Raw genomic sequence first — 18,841 nt, 5'->3', positions numbered from 1 at the left:
GTAGCGTCCAGGTTAACTGTTGACACATGTTACCACCGAGAGTGAGATAGATGTCTGGGCTTTCCTATGAACCATAGTCGCTACTGGTGTTTGTATCACAGGTTGATCTGGACGTCTCACGATTTGCCACAGCTGATTGACCTCACGCTGAGCTCAGGCTGGATGTCAACGTACTCTGCAGACTGTTTCACCAGCAGGCTGTATGACAGTGTACAGTTTTCACACTGACTTAGCTTCAGCTTAATAACGATGTATGCGGCTCGGAACGATGGCTTTAAGTGACCATTTGAACAGTGCGGAATGAAAAATACCCGATGGTAACCGGTGTCACAAGGTAGCCTGGACGCTGCGCTACAGCGAGCAGCTAACAGCTAACATAAGAGCTAACCGGGGTCTCCACGCCGCTCTCAAGCCGCTCGGCGTGAACAAATGCCTCAGCCTGTTCCACCCATGAGTTATTTGAGAGTACAGACATACACGACAAAGATATGAGACCGACAACATGCACTTTTGGACAATTTGTGCTCTGTAGCGCTCGTCTAGAATACACATCTACATGACTTGGAGCGATGAGCAGAATGTTTTTCCTGGTTAGCGGACATGGCTGAGGATCCCTCTCTCTCCAGACGGGATTCTCAAACCACACCACCAGCACACCTGGGACCCTCGCAAGTTAAAATGAACGCCAGTCAAATTCATAACTAAACCAGAGCTACATGAACAAATGTCAACAACTGCAGCTAACAGTTAGCTGAGCGGGCTTGCTGGTAGCCAGCAACATTCCTGTACAGTGTACAGGAATCAGCGCTGCTAGTAAGGCAGAAGTAGTAGACCCTCATCGAGCACACTCCTGTAACCAATCATGCTCTTGACTGAGGTTAGGACCTCCTACCTCCTCATTTACATATGGACACAGAAATACAGAAATAAATATATGTAGGGGAACAGAAATACAGAAATACAGAAATAAATAAATGTAGGTGAACAGAAATAAATAAATAAATAAATGTAGGTGAACAGAAATGTATAAATAAATAAAAAGCATTTATTCTTTTATTTATACTTTTATTTATTTATTTATACATTTATTTCAGCATTTATTTATTTATTCATTTATTTATGCATGTATTTATTTATGCATTTATTTATTTATACATTTATTTATGCATTTATTTATTTATTTATGCATTTATGCATTTATTTATTTATTTATTTATTTATTTATACTTATGTCAGGTTTGGTCCTCCATAATTTTCTGGAGGACAGTTCACTGAAGTCTCGGTCCGGAGGGCTGACGGTCGCGGTGATTTATTTTCTTCAAACACTGGGTGAGTTAAAGTTTTTTGCCGGTGACAGACGCTGTTTTTTGAGCAGAAATGTGAGGAAGAGTCGGGAGGACGGACAGGAGGACAGACGCTTCTGCGTACAGCTGTTGTATTTGTTTTCTTCATATAAGCTGCCAAAGACAGTTACAGTTACTACATTACTTTTGTTCGGTCCTGTAACGTTGCTTTGTGGGGCATTTATCTGTATTTAGTTGAGTGAAGGACCTGTGTAGTTACTGCACGACCGACACGCCCTCGCTCCGCGCCTCCGGATTATCCGTTCACACTGGGACGGCTCACCAATAATGCGGCACAGTGTGAAAGAGGCTAGAGACAAGAGGAAATTCACGGATAAAGGATACAATGTTCAGGCAGTGATGCGATCATTAGGGCCAAAAATCGATTCCTCAATCGCAAAACAATAGGGACAGTTAAACTAGCCTAACTTTGCTGCACTGTGCTGCTCTACTCTCAACTATTTTCTTTCCACCGGAGAAACTTCATGACTTCTTCACCACTCGACAGGCAGAGAGCGACATTGTACAGGGTTTGTAGCCTGATACTTGCGGAACCATGTCATAGAATGTTGTTTCCACTCGTCTCCCTTAGGAGGTGACTCGTCCGTACTCTTCCGGGCTGGAGGTCATGATACACATGTGAGCCCTGAAGAAAACTGGCTCTGACTGGGACCAGACCAGAAGTGGGTTAATATCAGGTATTGCGACTCATACTTTGTGTTTTTGTGAATATTTTAAAACTGTGTGTAAGATAGCTGTCATGAGGGAACCATACTGTGCTAGCTAGCTACAGTTCATCCAGGCAGAGACACGAACATTATGTTGTAAACAGACTGTAGCTTTTCTTTATGGTCCGTCACTGGTCACCTAACAATGCACAGAAAGGCAAACCCGTGTCCCTGACTGACTTATTTAGATTACTGTACAGCAAATTGAATGGTAAAGAACACACTAAATAGATTATGTTTTAGTGAAACCAAAGGCCTGACTTTAACATGCCAGTCAAAAAAATACTTTGTTTTCCAATTAATATTTGTTTGTTCCTAGAATGTGTGCATTGCTTTGATTAAGTATTGGCAATAACTACTGTGAGCATATTATAAAGAAACGAGTGTGTTAGGATGTGACTGTATTCTGTGTGTAATTGATTATGTATTATTGAGTGGCTTAGGAAGAGACAACCCTCTGATGAAATGATTCAAAACCAGCCAGTCAAACCTGAAACATGTTATTGAGTTTGACACTATTTTAAAGTGCTGAGGCAAATCAAATCCCTATTACACTTTTAGGTGTTGTATTTTCCAGGTTTTTGAATGTAGATTCAATTACGTCGTCCACAGAGATGACTTTTCCAAACACCACCATCATTTCAATTACCTCTCTGCGCTGACAATGACAACCAGGTGTGGAAGGTCACACACTTAATTTTGAATGTGATGTGAAACTCTTCCATGCTAGTACAGTTCAGTGCTGTTATAACATGGAGAGTCCCAGTAACTGTATTTTCACTTGGGGCCTCCCCTCAATTTTTTGTGCTCTAGTCGACAGGATGGACAGAAAAGTGAAGGAACAGAAGCGGCATCAGCAGAAGCACAGTGGGCCAAAGGTTGAGAAGAAGAAGCTGAAGAGGCAGGGAGGCTCTGCAGAAGATGATGAACGGAAACGCAATCCCAAAGCATTTGCGGTTCAGTCCGCTGTACGCATGGCCAAGACCTTCCACAGGTCAGTCTGCTGCCAAAACCAATATAAGGGAGTGAAACACTTTGGATATCAATATTTCATTCCTTAAACACACATCTTTTCCAAAGATCCTTCAAATGTGATCATTAACACCGGTTATGTAACAGAGGCAGGATATTTAGTAGTCACTACCTTCACTCTAATAATTGTAAATTACCCCAAGCATAGTTTTCTGCATTATATTTGTAAAAACGTTTTCAAATTGTTGTATATTGGACAACGTATGTGATACTTATACATCTATGATAGGCCAATGTTGGCAGATAATTTTAGCCAATTATTATATCAGTCTGGTCTAAAATGTAAATTAAAAAGTATTTTAACCATAACGCCTTCCAGAGTACAAACCAACAATCACATTATTTATGGATCAGACTGTGAGCTGTATGTCTCTATGTCTTTGATTTATCTGTATTTTATATCTTCAATTTTGCTTAAATTTTTCATCTTCAGTCACAGGACCCTGTGTTTTGTTCTTGTCAGATTAAGGCCAAACAAATAAAGTTAAAATGTAAAGTTGGCTCAATTCGGATGCATTGTTTGATTCCAGTACTTCATCATCCATTCAGGACATGTTAGTCTTGTAAATCAATCAATCATTCAATCAATCAATCAAAGCTTTATTGTCATAAACGATAAACGAATAGACCACACTGAATACAACTTTATGTATGAACTTACTGACACTTTTCCCTGTACATGCATTGATATGTCTACGTGCACTGGATGAAAACAGAGGCTCTGCCTTTTAATGACTTGTTGCCATGGTGAATCATCGTCTATGAGTTTCACTGATGATGGCTTTTTTCTCCACACATGAGCTTAACATACTCTGTGAGTTGATTGAGAGTAACATACATATTTACAATTCATCAACTTTAGTGTTCGGCTCAGAGTTTGTTAAAGCTCTTTTGTGGCTTAGAACCCTGATGGCACTCTTGCGATATTGATTTACACCTGTCAGACAGACTTCAGTCTCTTGCAACATCCAATATATTATGTAAATTATGCTGGCCTATATGCTGACTTTCGTATAGAGACACCAATTTGACATAATTCCATTGATTAATTATTGTTAAGTAGGAATAACCCTAACCTCTAACTAAAGTCCAGTACACTAGACTAATAAAAATGTGATAATGACCCAACCTATGTGAAACTACTCCTCCTGTATTTGTTTCTTTAGGGCTCAGGACATAAAGACCAAAAAGCATCACATCCCCCTTGTAGACCGGACTCCTTTGGAACCCCCTCCAGTTGTGATTGTTGTTGTCGGGCCCCCTAAAGTGGGAAAAAGTACCCTGATCCGCTGCCTGATCAAAAACTTCACCCGACAGAAGCTGGGGGACATATGTGGACCTGTCACCGTTGTCTCTGGTAAGTTTGGCCATTGACTTCTTCTTTCATTGAAGGGTTAGTAATGCTTCACCTCTATCAAGTGGTGCTGTTGTGATATTTGTGTAGTAAGTGTTCACAGCTTTATAGATTAGTAGATACAGTTTTTCACAGAAACAATATGGCAAGCATCATGACACCACATGGGTCAGGACTGAAATATTGCGAGTATTTTTACCCCTAATTTCCACTGGATACGTGTCCACTGCATTACGTCTCCGCGACGCCAGTGGAGCTGATAGTCTATGCTGTCTATGTGTTAATTTCCACTAGGTCCGCTGTGCTGCGTATCTGCTTCGTCCCAGGACGCAGCAATTCCGCTGAATTTAGCACCGAGCAGACAGGAAGTCACGCATGGAAACAACAATATAACATTAGTTTTAATTTATATTGCAGTTGAAAAAAAATACACAAAGAATACAAATAACATACAGTGCAGGGAGAGGCAGAAAACCCAGTGGGCTTATTTGAAGCCTCCACCTTAATAATGTTAAAATTTCACAATGTTATAAGGAGACACAAAAAAGCAACCGGTTACTTTTCAAAATAAAACACACCAGCACACAAATCTCAAAAAAGCGACAAACACACTTTGTTGTTGTTTTTATAACACAGACTTATAACTGCGGTCGCGAGTGATCATGTGATTATCGCGGGAACTCCTCGGCCTTGCGACGCCAACTGTGGCGGACTCAAAGCGCAACCGGTGGGGATTGCCGGACAGCAGAGCAAAACCGGATCAGAGCCGTAATGCAGCTGACACGTATCCAGTTGAAATTCGGGGTTAGAGTGAATACCCTGAAATGTTATAATTCTATGCAGAAGTGACAGTTGAGATCAGACAGGGAATGAGAGGAGAGAGATGGAAGAGCAGAATTTCTGTTGTCCTCACCTTAGTAAACTTACAGATTACCAGACACTTCCAGCTTGTTTGTAGAATAATGTCATGAGCCGCCACAAAAATAGAGCATTTGGAGATGAAAGGGGCTCAAGCATACTAATACATTAGGTAGTAATTGATCTTTTCATGGTGATCAGTAGACTACTAGGCCTTTTAACCATAATGTTTCATTGTTTTTGGTGTTTTATAAGCGACTCCTTTTTTTTCCTTTTAGGCAAGAAGCGCCGTCTAACTTTCATGGAGTGCAACAATGACATTAATACAATGATCGACCTTGCAAAAGTTGCTGACCTGGTGAGTTTATAAATTCATAGTAAAGTAGTTCATTCAACACATGAGACATTATCACATGATAAAACATATCTGTAGCCATTTTTATACTGGGCAGCAAGCCGCCAATTTGGCAGTCTTTTTTGCAGCTAGGTCCATGGATTTGCCATCTCATTTGTCAACAGGATATGTGCAACTCTTTTAATAATGTAAGATAATAGGAAAAGATGTGAAAAGACAATCTATATGTGTTGTGCAATTGTATGGCAGACGTCATAATTTAATGAGCAATGAACGATGTGCAGGTTCATGAACAGTGTGCTTGTTAAGGGGAGTCACAGGCAGTTATGGGCAGTGTGAGGACCCTGCTGGTGCATGGCAGTGTTAGTATTTAGTAGGCAGGCGTCATAGGGGGATATACTAAGTGGTCGGTGGTGCATAAAGGGGCATAATGAAAATGTGTAAATCCTAACACACATTCCCGCCCTTACCTTGGAACAAATGTGCTGCCTTTTCTATTTAAAAAGGGCTTTTGTACTTTGTGATATGATTTATATAGTATTGACATTCTCCAAGCCTGAATGAGTGACAGACTGATAAGTTTAGCTTCAGTCTTTATTCACTTCAGTACTATAGTTAAATAACTTACTTTGAATACACCATTGAGGAATACAAAATTATTAATTATGAATTAAGACTATGCATTGTTTTTGTTCCCTCCAGGTTTTGATGTTGATTGATGCCAGCTTTGGCTTTGAGATGGAGACTTTTGAGTTTCTCAACATCTGTCAGGTACACGGCTTCCCTCGTATCATGGGTGTGCTGACTCACTTGGATTCATTCAAGAACAACAAGACACTGAGGAAGACCAAGAAAAACCTTAAACATCGCTTCTGGACTGAGGTCTACCAGGTAAACACAACGCAATCACATTGTCACACACACATAATCACACACCAAGCTGGTGAAAAGGGCCAGCTCAGTCTTGGACTGTCCTCTGGACTCCATTGAGGAGGTGGGTGAGAGAAGGATGTTAGCCAAGCTGACATCAATCATGGACAACCCCTCTCACCCCCTACATGAGACTGTGGGGGCTTTAAGCAGCTCCTTCAGCAACAGACTGCTTCACCCACAGTGTAAAAAGGAACGCTACCGAGGTCGTTCATTCCAACTGCTGTCAGACTGTTTAACACCAGTAACTTAATGTAGCACAATAAGCACCTGCTTCTCTTGCACTATTTTACATTTCTACCTCCGCCATCTTGTGCAATCATCCTGTGCAATAATACTATTTGGTTTTGTTGTATATATTCATACCAATACACTGAGTCTGTTTATTCTTAAACACTGTATTTAATTTCAACACTTTATTTAAATGTATATAATCCATATTTCGCTTTTTGTATACAATGCACATAACGTATTGTCCGTTCTATATTTATTTTATCCTAAATTAAAAAATAGTATTTCTTTAGTATTGTACTTTTTGTATGTCTGTATGTCTGTCCACCTTGCTACTGTGACAAGTAAATTTCCCCGATGTGGGAGAAAATAAAAGTCTAAAGTCCCATATGAAGAGCCTTGTACATCAACTATAACGTGTATGTATTGTGACAGTATGACCACACAATCGGAGCCTTTTAAACTTTTTAAATGGATGTTGTGTGTGAACCTATCAGGGGGCCAAGCTGTTCTATTTGTCTGGAATGGTGTACGGTGAATATCAGACTCAGGAAGTGAAGAACCTCGGCCGCTTCATCTCCGTCATGAAGTTTCGTCCTCTGGTTTGGCAGACCTCCCACCCTTATGTCCTGGTTGACCGGTGAGTAATAAGTATTAAGGTAGATTTCCCCTTTTGCTTGCAGCAGATTTACAGTATTTGCCGTGTGGACTCATTGGGATACAAATGACACACTGGATGTCTCCAAGTAACTATATAATCTTGATGCACTGCCCTTAACTGACTGGCTGCCTTGAAATAGTTCTTCTATCGCTATTTGAGATATAAGTGGAAGTTTCCTCTTTGTAGACATTATACAATTTCTTAATTGAAGATATTTCCAGAAGTCCTTTTTTGGAATTTTGAACTTGGCTGATATTTGTTTGAAGGGCATAAAAACATCGCCCTCAAAAAACATCCTCAATAACGACAATTCCTGCCCCCACCCATTTCTTACAAAAGATTTTTTTGTCCACATTCAGTAGCTTATTATGCCAAAAACATGTCCTCTTAGTAAAAGAGGGCTTCTGCCCTGCAACCTGGTGTGATACTCTCCAAGTTTCCCTCGCAAACTCTAGCAATGGGTTCTTAGATGGGATTTCTCCCCGTTTGTGATATGAAAGCCTGTATTGGGAAAGGTTCAGTAAGTTCCTCCTCAATAGGGATCCAATCTGGGGTTTTATCTCCTAAAAGATACATTTTAGACAGCTGACTAAGGGAAAAGGCGTAGTGGTACCAGTCCACTTTCGGCAGACTCAGACCTCCATCCTCCTTAGCAGCGAATACCTTTGTTCTGTTAAAAAGAGCCCTTTTGCCTGCCCATAGAATAGTATCTACAGCCTTATTGAATCTTTTTAGTAATAGGGGAGGGAAAATTAGAGGCAACATGTATGTAATATAGTTGATCTGTGGAATGGTTATCATTTTGAGGATGTTAATTTTACCCAACAGAGATAACCCTGATTTATACCAGTTTTGTAAAGTGCTCTCAAGTTTCTGTATAAGGGGGAGGAGGTTTTCTGTCATCATGTTATTAAGGCCTGCGGTAAGCTTGATGCCCAATTGACTTTGTACCCTGAGATAGCAGAGAATGCGTCAATCGATGCCAAAATATGAGGCACAGCCGTTTCCGGATTTGTGGTCAGAAATAATACATTGTCCGCGTATAACAATAATTTATGTTATGTTTTTCCAGCTTGAATGCCCTTGATGTTTGTATTATTTCTAAAAGCAGCTGCTAAAGGTTCCAGGGCCAATTTAAAAATGAGTGGACTTGGGGAACATCCCTGTTTTGTGCCCCTATGAAGAGAAAAACACGAGGACATTTGTTAACACAAATTCTTGCCTAAAACATTTGTTAACTAACTCTGTCGAATCCCTTTTCTTGAAGGCGATTTTTCACTCCATCAAACTTCTTGCGCCTCTGTATAATGTCCTGCTACAAATCCTGGAAAAACAGACAGCCGTTTTCCTCGCCACTCAACTCGCTCCTTTTCTCTGGCGGCCCGTAGCACTGCCTCCCGGGCTCCGGACCTCAGGAAACGCACCAGAATGTGTCGGTCTCTGCTCCCTCGTTGACCGGTTCTGTGGGCCCGGTCGATCTCAGAATCCGGGCTCGTGTCAATATCCAGTGTTTCCGAGAGAAGCCTCTGTACAAAATCTTGGATATCTTGACCTTCAGCATCCTCCTTCACCCCCACAATATGGACGTTGTTGCGGAGGATAGCAACCTCCAGATATATTATTTTCTCGTGTAGCTGCTTTATGGTTTTTACCGCCCTATCCACCGTCGTGCCCGAGCTTGGCCTTGGTCTTCTAGCGCCGATATGCGGGCCTCGGCTTCAGTCATTCGAGCCCCTAACTTCTCCACCGCCGTTTGTACTGCATCCTTGCCAGATTTAAGTCCAGTCATGTCGGATGTGATGCCTTGTAGCTGCGTTTTTTTGCTAGCTAGTTCTGCCATAGCATCTACCTGTGACTCTCAAGTCTGAGAGGCCATCGCCATGCTTTCCTCGGTCTTGTCCTGCCTATTACCTTGGCTTCTCAAACCGTACAGTGTGAGGGGTTTTTAGACTGACTGCATGCCTTTTGGTAGTTTTACTCCATTACTCCCCTTTTTGCAGTGTGTAGAATGTGTCTTTTTGACTTTTAATCAGGTCTAGCTGCTGCATAAATACTGTGACAGTATGAAAAAACTCAATCCATGAAGAGATGTACATGGCCCAAATTTCGAAACTGTGCCTCAAACGAGCCGTCAGTATTTGGTAAGGTTGAGATGTCACATCTGTACAGACTCCGCATTAAGCTACGCCCCTACAAAGGCCATGGTTCTGGGCAATGCCTGCTTAGGCCACAGGAGCTGACTAGTAACTTTCAGTGGGAGGGCCTTAAAGAACCGGCACAAAAACGAGGGTTCAGACAGAGGTTGAATATTGGTGCTGCATTAACGGACAGTATAAACCTGAAAATGGGCATGATATGAGAACCAGGGGGCTGAAAAGCACAAATGTAATGTTGTAATATGATTTTCATATTTTATTCAAATGTAAAAATAAAAGTATTTAAACTTCATAACGAAAGATGTTAGTGTTAGAGTTGGCGGAAGACAAATGCAACTCAATGCTGATTAGAGACTCGCTGAAAAGAGAGAGATATTTATTTTGATAGGGCTGAAAAATCATATTGTGATTATTTTGACAGAAAATACAGTGGAAAAACATGTTGGAGTCTATACTAAGCAAACATGTTTTCTTACATCTGGAGAACAAGATTTCTGGCCAGGACATCTCCAATACTTTTTTACCATTTACATTGCACTTAGCCATATATAGTTGGGGGCCTTGAGCATTTTCTCGCAAATTCACCTAAAAGCGCCAAATTTGGCACAGATGTAGCCCAGGTCATACTGAAATGATTTAGCTAGGGCGCCGGAGCCAGTGACCCTTGGGGCCAAGATGGCGGCCACATCCAATATGGCAGCTGCCTGAAAAGGGCTCCGACTATAACTTTTTGAACCACGTGAGTAACAAATACAAACTTTTCTTTTTTTCTTTTTTTTTTTAAAGATTTTTTGTGGCATAGACACCTTTATTAGCAGTAGACAGAGAGGAAACATGGGAGAGAGAGGGGGAGGTGACATGCAGCAAAGGACCTCCGGCCGGAATCGAACCGGGTTCGGCTGCGTTTTATGGCATGCACTCTAACCACTCGACCACCTGTGCGCCAACAAATACAAACTTGTCTTTTTCAGCTTAATTGATCATGGGAAACATATAGGAATGTTAATATTTATGACCCGGTGCATCTTGACCCCTTATTCCTCCAATTCCAATATGGCCGCTGTTCAGAAAAGCAGTTTTGGTTGTGGTATGGGTCTTATACCCCATTGTTTGTGCCGATTCATCTACAAGCACCAAATTTCGCACAGATGTAGCTGAGGGCATACTGAAATGATTTAGCTAGGGCGCCCGAGCCAATGGTCCCTCAGACCAAGATGGCTGCCAAATCCAATATGGCCGCTGGCTGAAAGGGATTAAGCCATTGCTTTGGAGCCAGATGAGATACAAATACAAACTTGATGTCTATTTTACCTTTTATGACCATAGGAGACCCATTAGAATACTTATATTTATGATTGGGTATATCAGGACCCCCCAAGTTCCCTAAATTCAATGTGGCCGCTGTCCAAAAAAGGGTTTTATTCTACAAATATTTAACCAAATGCACTACAAATGTTTGTTGACCACAGGAAGTCCATTGGCATATTTATATTTATGCTTGTGTAAGTCTGGAACCTGTATTCTTGTCAAGACTGTGGTTGAAAATCCTTTTTTTACCCCAGCTTTGAAGGTTATTCTCCATGTTGATTCATTTCCTTATAAAAGGGAAATGCTTTCAGTGTACCACAGGTGAATACATTTTAAAGTGTAATCATATAAGAAAGAATAAGACACAATCATTATTGCAAGGCAATATTTATATTATGTCAAATAGTTTATTTATTTATTGTTTATTATTATTTGGTTGCAGTTTAAAAAAAGGCAGAAAATAAAACATGATCAGTTAAATGGTTATTACTTGACGTGGATATTTGATTTGTTTAACACTGGTGTGACTTATAACATAAGTAATCAGGATGACTGTCATGACTGAGTAGCACCACTACATAGAATGAAGCCATCATTAATATTTTAAGTTCCAGTTGTCATCATTAGTAAGCTCTCCATATGTTTAGCGAGACATTTGTCACACCTGAAATGCTTCATTGGATGAGCATCTCATGAGCAGTGGATTGTTAACCTTGAAGATGTCAGACCAAACAACCACAATGCTGTTCTGACATTTTGTTTTTTCTTTTGAAGAGGCAGTGTTAGATAAAAAGTATATTAATCAGAGATTGCTTGCATACTTTTACTTTATACTCACTCCAACATTTTCTCATTTTCCTTTTCAATCAGTATGGAGGACTTGACTGACCCTGAGAGGTTTAGAACAGACCCCAGGTGTGACCGGACAGTGTCACTCTACGGCTACCTGCGGGGCACCCATTTGAAAAACAAAGGCCAGGTTCATATCCCAGGTACGTAATCATAGAGGTGGTTACCCACAAAAACCTTTTACACTGTATGTCACACTGTCTAAAGCAGAAATGCTCCACATGAAGGGCTTGACGCTAAGCTTTTTTCCAAGTAGCACTGTGCTACCATGCTGAAAAATTTAGTAGCACACAACGTTTTTTAGTAGCACAATGAAAATTCAGCAATTTTGGTAAAAATGTCATTTTCAAACAAATAAAGTACTTATTTAGGCTAATCCTAACCCTGTAGACTAATTTTTAATGTTATAACTGGCTTTTTTAAACTGGAAGAATGTCCCTGCTCCAGCAGTCAACATAGTCTGGTCTCCTGACCCGCTTGGAACTAAGCCACCTCTCTAAGGCTGGACTTGGGTCATAGCTCTCCAGTGGAGGCCCCTCGAGGCTGATGGGCATCAGGTCCTCTGTTGTGGACACGGCCAGGCTGCTTCGTGTGGAGGTCTTAAAGCTTCACAGTTACAGTGCCCCGGCTGCCTCCCAGTGTCCAACATAATATTTTTGTCTTACTGGCCCGCTTGGCCAGTAGATTCGAGTTTTACTGGCCCCATGTGTAATTATAGTGGCCCAGCCACGAAAAAAATGAAAATAACTGTTTTTCTGGAAAAAAAAACAGAAAAAAAAAACTTGTTTGTAAACTGAAATTGTTCCCATTTAATTGTTTGGAGAGTCTGTCCCTGCAAAATCAGTATGATCTGGCAGTGGTGGCAAAAAGTAATAGGGGTTTGCGTAATAACAAGTATTAAAATTTCAAAATTGAAATTACAACATATTTAATATTCTGAGATGTATCATTTCTCTCACTCCTATAATTATGTTATCATTTTTCAGGTGATTGATTTTCTGAAAGCACTGTACAAACAGTACCATTAATTATCCTGAAGTGGAGGGATCATTATACCCGGATCATTTTTTAAAGGCACCTATAATAACCACACCCTGACATGTAAATGTGACATCTGTCTTGATTCATTTAATTTAACTTAAAATATGGACAACTGACTGCATAATATATGAATCAGAAACAGAAATGCTTTACAGCAGCTCCCATTCAAAGTCAAGAATATGCAGAAAAATAGTAGAAATAATAATAATAATAATAATAATAATAATAAACTATATATATGCTTGTCTTGCGAGTCTAATTTATTTTGAAAAAACATCAAGGAAGAAGACATGACCACTGACACTGCACGTTTTTCTTTTTCGCCTTTTTCACGTGTTGTGCCCAGAAGGATGCCAGAGAATTCACAGAGAAGCTGGAGAAGTTTGTGACATTTTCATCCCGGATTTTTGTGAGGAGGGAATTAAACGCCTGTCCCAAATAAACGCCTGGTCTGTTAAGTGATTGAAACAAATAAACGCCCGGCTATTATTGGGTATTTTGCGGTAGTTCCCGCATCATCAGCACGAGCTGAACAATAAAATCTAACCCAGCAAGAGAGGCGGGACTTAAGGCAAAACAGCCAATCATCAGCCGGTCAGTCCCAAAGCCGGTGTCATGTTTGAAGCAGCAACAGGAGAGGGAGGAGGAGAGGAGGCAGCTGCAGCGAGCGCAGACACAGAGCGGCCAGAGAAACGGAGCTACTGTAGTGAGGCGTTGGTGCAAAACTGCGGATAAACGGCAGAAAATGTGTGGGTGTTTACTGCTCAGTGCTCACATAAACAGCAAAACGGTGCATGTACTACAGTTTTGTCGGAGTCGCACTGATGCGACTGAATGTAATTTTCTATTCGCACTGGAAATAATCAACTCGCAAATGCGAGCAAAACAGTCGCACTGTTGAGCCCTGACATAGTACTGAAGTTTCCTGGAAACATTTACAGTAATGTATTTTTGTGTTTTTTCTCTCCGCAGGTGTAGGAGACTTTGAGGTTGCAGACGTTAACTTCCTGCCAGACCCGTGTTCACTGCCAGATGCTCAAAAGAAAAGAGCACTGAATGAGAAGGAACGTCTTCTCTATGCACCCATGGCCGGGGTCGGGGGGGTCGTCTACGACAAGGACGCTGTATATATTGACCTTCCTGCTAGCCATGTCAAACAGCAGCAGGTGTGTGTGTGTGTGTGTGTGTGTGTGTGTGTTGTTTTTTTAAGTGTCTGACAGCCTATTTTTAGTCCTGAGTTCATTCGCACTAAAATTCTAAGACTTTGAAAAAAAATGGTATTACAAATATTATTTGTAGCTGTTGTGAGGTATTTTCTTCTCTACCTGTTACAGGAGGAAGTGCGGCCAACCACAGAGCTGGTCCAGTCTCTCATTGATACACATGCCACCGTGGATGCCAAGATGGCTGCCAGTGAGGTGTCTCTGTTCAGTGGATCTGCCACCCTGGACCCTGCAGACATCGACGAGCAGAGCGAGTGAGACAACTCAAAACTTCTCTCATCACTTCTTTTGTTCGAATACAGATTACAGTACAGTAATACAGTACAGAGCATTGTGGAGCTTTTCCATACACATGCTGGCTCATCAGCCCAGTGCAGCAGGGATTTTAATTTAATTACAACAGGAAGAGAAATAACAGGAAATGAGATTAGAGAATTGGATGACATGCAGGGAAGGGCTACAGGTCAGATTCAAAGATGAGGTGCATGCTCTGCCAACTGAGCTACAAGGGAGCCTGGAGGGGAAGCTTTAAGGACAGTTTTCTGCCCCTGTTTGAATGAATGCTACCAAAGATTCATGCTGTTGTGGGTTTAAAGAGGCATCCTATCCAGTATGAGGGTGGTGTATCCAATAAAGTGGCGTCTGAGTGTATACTTAAGAGATTGAGGGGAGGAACTTGAGCCTCTCAATGTGGGTGTTACTTTGTGTACCTAACTGTATGATGTAAACACAAAGCATTCAAATGTTCTACTGCTAAACATAATATAAACTACAGCCTTGTATAACAGAATGGAAACCTTTCTTGCGTGTGTGTATGTGTTCACTAGAGTGAAAGAGGAGGAGCAAGCCTGGGACCCTAACACCCAGAGAAATAGGAGGAAGGTGGTCTTTGCTGAAAAGGAGGAGGGCAGTGATGTCAGTGGCTCCAGTGATGAGGATGAGGATGATGAGAGTGATGATGGTGACCAAGAGGAGGATGAAGATGAGGACAACCTGTCCACTTTTCTCAAAGAGGCTAGAGCCAAATCGGACACCAGTAAAAAGAATGTTAGAGAGCCTCCACAAGTAAAGAAACAGAAGCTGGAGGAGAGGAAGGAGGAGATACCGGTGTTTGCTGATAGCGAAGACGAGCTGGAGATGAGTGAAGAGGAGGGGGAGGCCGGGAGACCTGGAGACTCTGGAAACTGTTCGGAAGAGAGTGATGATGATGAAGAGGCAGAAGATGATAATGATGAAAACTCGGAAGATGAGGTTGAAGCAGCTGATGCTACAGTGAAGAAACAATCAGCGAGTGAGGAGGAGGAGGAGGAAGAGCAGGGTAAATACACAGTTTTTGGCTTTATTTCCCTGCAGATAAATTTTTGTTCTATTTGCATAAAAAGGTTGCACTTATATGATTCTTCTCTTTTGATGCTGATTCTAAAATTGGGATATGTTCTGTACTAATCCAATGCTTTTCACTTCAAATCTGTTTATCAGTTGAAGTTTCACAGGCCAAAAAACATTTCTGGAGCTTCACAGCAAAACAGAGTTGCAGCATTTTGCTGAGCAAGTGAAGCAGCTAGAGACCTAAGTTAAAACTAGGGCTGTCAAAGTTAACGCGTTAATAACACGTTAATAATGCGATAACGCAACATCCTCTTAACGCCGTTAATTTTTTTAACACGCGATTAACGCTCAGTATTAAAAAAAAAAGAAACGTGCATTGTTTGATTTACAGCCGTTGATGGCACCTGTAGTCATGATGCAGAGGGTGGCAGAAGAATAAGAAAGGGAATAAGAATAAGAAGAAGCAGGTTTGGTGGTTCGGGAAAAACACGGTGGACTGAAAAGCGAAAGTGAAAGGAAATGGAGAAAGGACCTATGAACGGCAAATTCACTTTCAAAACACTGCCAGATGGTTCGGTCGATAGGACAAAAGTTATCTGCACGTACTGTCGACATGAAATGAGTACCATTGAGGTACCTTGAGTCTCAAATATCATTTGCAAGCCAAACACTTAGGAGATGCAGAGAGCCCGCCCCTCGCCAAAAGCAGACATCACCATGTTCTGATCCCATTTAGGGTAAGGGGATATTTTTTTTGCCTTTTATTATCCTGCATGATTTGAAGTGTTGAATAAACATTTTCATAAAGCAAGCATATTTGCTCTTTGATATGCCAAAAAAATTGCGATTAATTTGCGATTAATCGCGAGTTAACAATGGCCAAATGCAATTAATCGCGATTAAAAAATTTTGTTTGACAGCCCTAGCTATAACATTAAAAAACTACCCAAACAAAACTCTAAAATGTCTCCATACAGTTCATCTGGTGTAATCCAAGTGTCCGGAAGCCCTGAGATTCCAAATTGATTTTAGAAGATGTTATTTAAACCATTTTCAACCCTTAATCTTTACTGTAGCTGTTAGTCTTAAAGTGTTACCTACTTACTACTTACCCGTCTGGAGCGCTGGACAAGCTTGACCACAAGTTGATGGTGTAATTAACGTCTTCTCAAATCAATTGGGGATCCCGGGGTTAACTAAGCCCAACCAAAATTAGACCGCGGAGCTATACATTGACAGTGTGTGTCAGCTCAGATGATGCAGAAAGTTTGCTGGAATTCTTTCAAGATCCCTATTCAGGGTTCGTACGGGTGCTTGAAATCCGTGAAAGTGCTTGAATTTCAATGTTGTGGTTTCAAGGTATGAAAAGTGCTTGGATTTTAGTTTAAGTGCTTGAAAGGGCTTGACATTATGTCTATGCTACTGTCATATACTCTATGTCTTTCACAAAATTGGGATCAGACAGGATAGTTTGCTTATAACAAGGAGAAATAAAATCAGTAAGAGAACCGTATGTGGAGATGTTTCCTCCTGGGCTCCGCTGAGCCTCTCTGCTCCTCTCCGCGACCTGCCGGTCTGTGTGTGACCCCGCCCCTTTCGAAGAGAGACAGCAGGAGATGACAAAATGCCGGGAGGCTGTTGTTTTAACAAGCGTTGGCTTGAAAATGATAACTACAAACTATGGTTAAGATAAGGACCGAATCAAAGAGTGGCGTCATGCAAGGTCTGCAAAAATGATTTGCAGATGTGTGCAATGGGAGAGCCTGCGCTCTCCAGTCACAAGAAATGTAAGTTAAGACTTTTTGAGTAACTTAGGCCAACACTGCACGTTAACACTTTATGTTAACCGCTAACGTTAGCTAAACCATAACACGCTAAATAATAATTAACACACTATTAATCACGTTAAGTGACCTCGTTAAGTTAGGGCCTGATTGTCCGTGTGTCGTTACACATGCAGACTGGTAGCAATAGAGAAGGATGGCTGAAGAGAAGGTCGAATTTGATGCACCAGAGCTGAAAGTGTCAGAGTCAGAAACTGACTGTTCAGTTTGTCTCTGTAACGTCACACCAGGCACTAACATAGTAAGAGCTTTAAGTGTGAAAAGGAAATGTTCACTTTTCTCCCATTTTCATGACTTACTTCTAATAAAGTAAGATTAGCCTACATTGTAAGGCCCTTTAGCTAATGTTTATGAAGTTATTGTATGTTTTATCTGGATACAGACTGATGTGAAACAGGTTGACGTTATGTCGCTGTTCTATTGGCTGATATATTATAGTCAGTTGCCCAGCAGCACTAACCTGTTGAGGCAATGGTAGCTTACCTCAGTGGCGGTTCCAGACCAGTTTTAATAGGGAGGCCAGGTTGGGGCCGGCTTTTTTGTTAGGGGGCACATACAACCCGGAAAAAAGGATAAATCCCTCATTCAGGCAAAGCAGTGTTTACAATTTCAGCAATATTGATTGGGACACTTTATTTCTGCCTTTCCCTTCAGAACAAAATTATTGCAAGAAATCTGTCATTGTATTATTAATGCAGACTCCCTGTCAGGGGGGCCACAGGGGGTCCAGACTCAGAGTTACGGGGGCACTGGCCCCTGTTGGCCCCCCCCCCTAGAACCGCCCCTGGCTTACCTTGTTATTACCTTGTAATTTGAAAATGACCCTTAAAAGTGCTTGAAAAGTGCTTGAATTTGACCTTGAAAAATGTGTACGAACCCTGCCTATTGAGTAGATGTGATACAGGGCAAGGAATGTAAAGCCTCCATAGGTCAAATTGAGCCTGAAGATAACTTTGTCAGTTTCCAAGACACAACCATAACTCAGCTGAGTTCATTCTCCTGTTTCTGTCTACAGGGGCTCTGAAGTGGAAGGATGGTCTGCAGCAGAAAGCATCGGAGGCATTTCTACGGCAACAAGAAGCTGATCCGAATCTGAGAAAACTGGTTTACGGTCCAGGTAGCTTTGGTTGCATGTGTACATAAATATGTGTGCCTATTTTAAGTATGTATACTAAAGGAAATAGTCTTATATATGAGGACAATATATCAACACTGTGAGTGTGTTAGTCTAACTCTTAATAGTATTACTATATATTGTACGTCAGCAGATGCATACAAAGATGTGACAGTCTAGAAAAGTAAAATTTCCTGATCACTACACTCATGGTTAAACTACTATGATCTATTTCTATACTGTCCATTTATAAGAGATCCGTATGTTTCAATATTCATATTTTAGTCATAATACTGGCATTCACACAGCTTCCTTTGCTACTGCTACTGTAGTATGATAAGCTGTCTGTAGCTGTTTGTCGTTCTACAACATGCTAATGTCTTCGACAAAACAGCAAACTGCCCAAGTGATAAACAGAAGCTATGTGTTGAGCCATATTTTGGCATTTTATAACAAATATCAGAAGCTTTGAATATACTTTTCAA

At 41.1% G+C, this 18,841-nt stretch overlaps 1 protein-coding gene across 1 annotated transcript in view; it reads left to right on the top strand.

Annotated features, from left to right (window-relative positions):
* The first annotated feature begins 1,312 nt into the window (after nucleotides 1-1,312).
* LOC115571400 (ribosome biogenesis protein BMS1 homolog) overlaps nucleotides 1,313-18,841 on the top strand; it is a 35,465-nt gene continuing 17,936 nt past the window's right edge. The window contains 12 exon segments of the mRNA XM_030400806.1: nucleotides 1,313-1,329; nucleotides 1,936-2,041; nucleotides 2,885-3,065; nucleotides 4,270-4,460; nucleotides 5,594-5,673; nucleotides 6,373-6,561; nucleotides 7,329-7,471; nucleotides 11,827-11,948; nucleotides 13,819-14,012; nucleotides 14,181-14,323; nucleotides 14,897-15,387; nucleotides 18,258-18,359. Coding sequence (XP_030256666.1) covers nucleotides 2,893-3,065; nucleotides 4,270-4,460; nucleotides 5,594-5,673; nucleotides 6,373-6,561; nucleotides 7,329-7,471; nucleotides 11,827-11,948; nucleotides 13,819-14,012; nucleotides 14,181-14,323; nucleotides 14,897-15,387; nucleotides 18,258-18,359 — 1,828 coding nt within the window. The 5' untranslated portion in view covers nucleotides 1,313-1,329; nucleotides 1,936-2,041; nucleotides 2,885-2,892.

The sequence above is a fragment of the Sparus aurata genome, chromosome 20 (genome assembly GCF_900880675.1).
Source record: "Sparus aurata chromosome 20, fSpaAur1.1, whole genome shotgun sequence".
In the NCBI taxonomy this organism is placed as follows: Eukaryota; Metazoa; Chordata; class Actinopteri; order Spariformes; family Sparidae; genus Sparus; species Sparus aurata.
The sequence above is the reverse complement of the archived record's forward strand: the minus strand, read 5'-3'. Positions and strand labels throughout refer to the sequence as shown.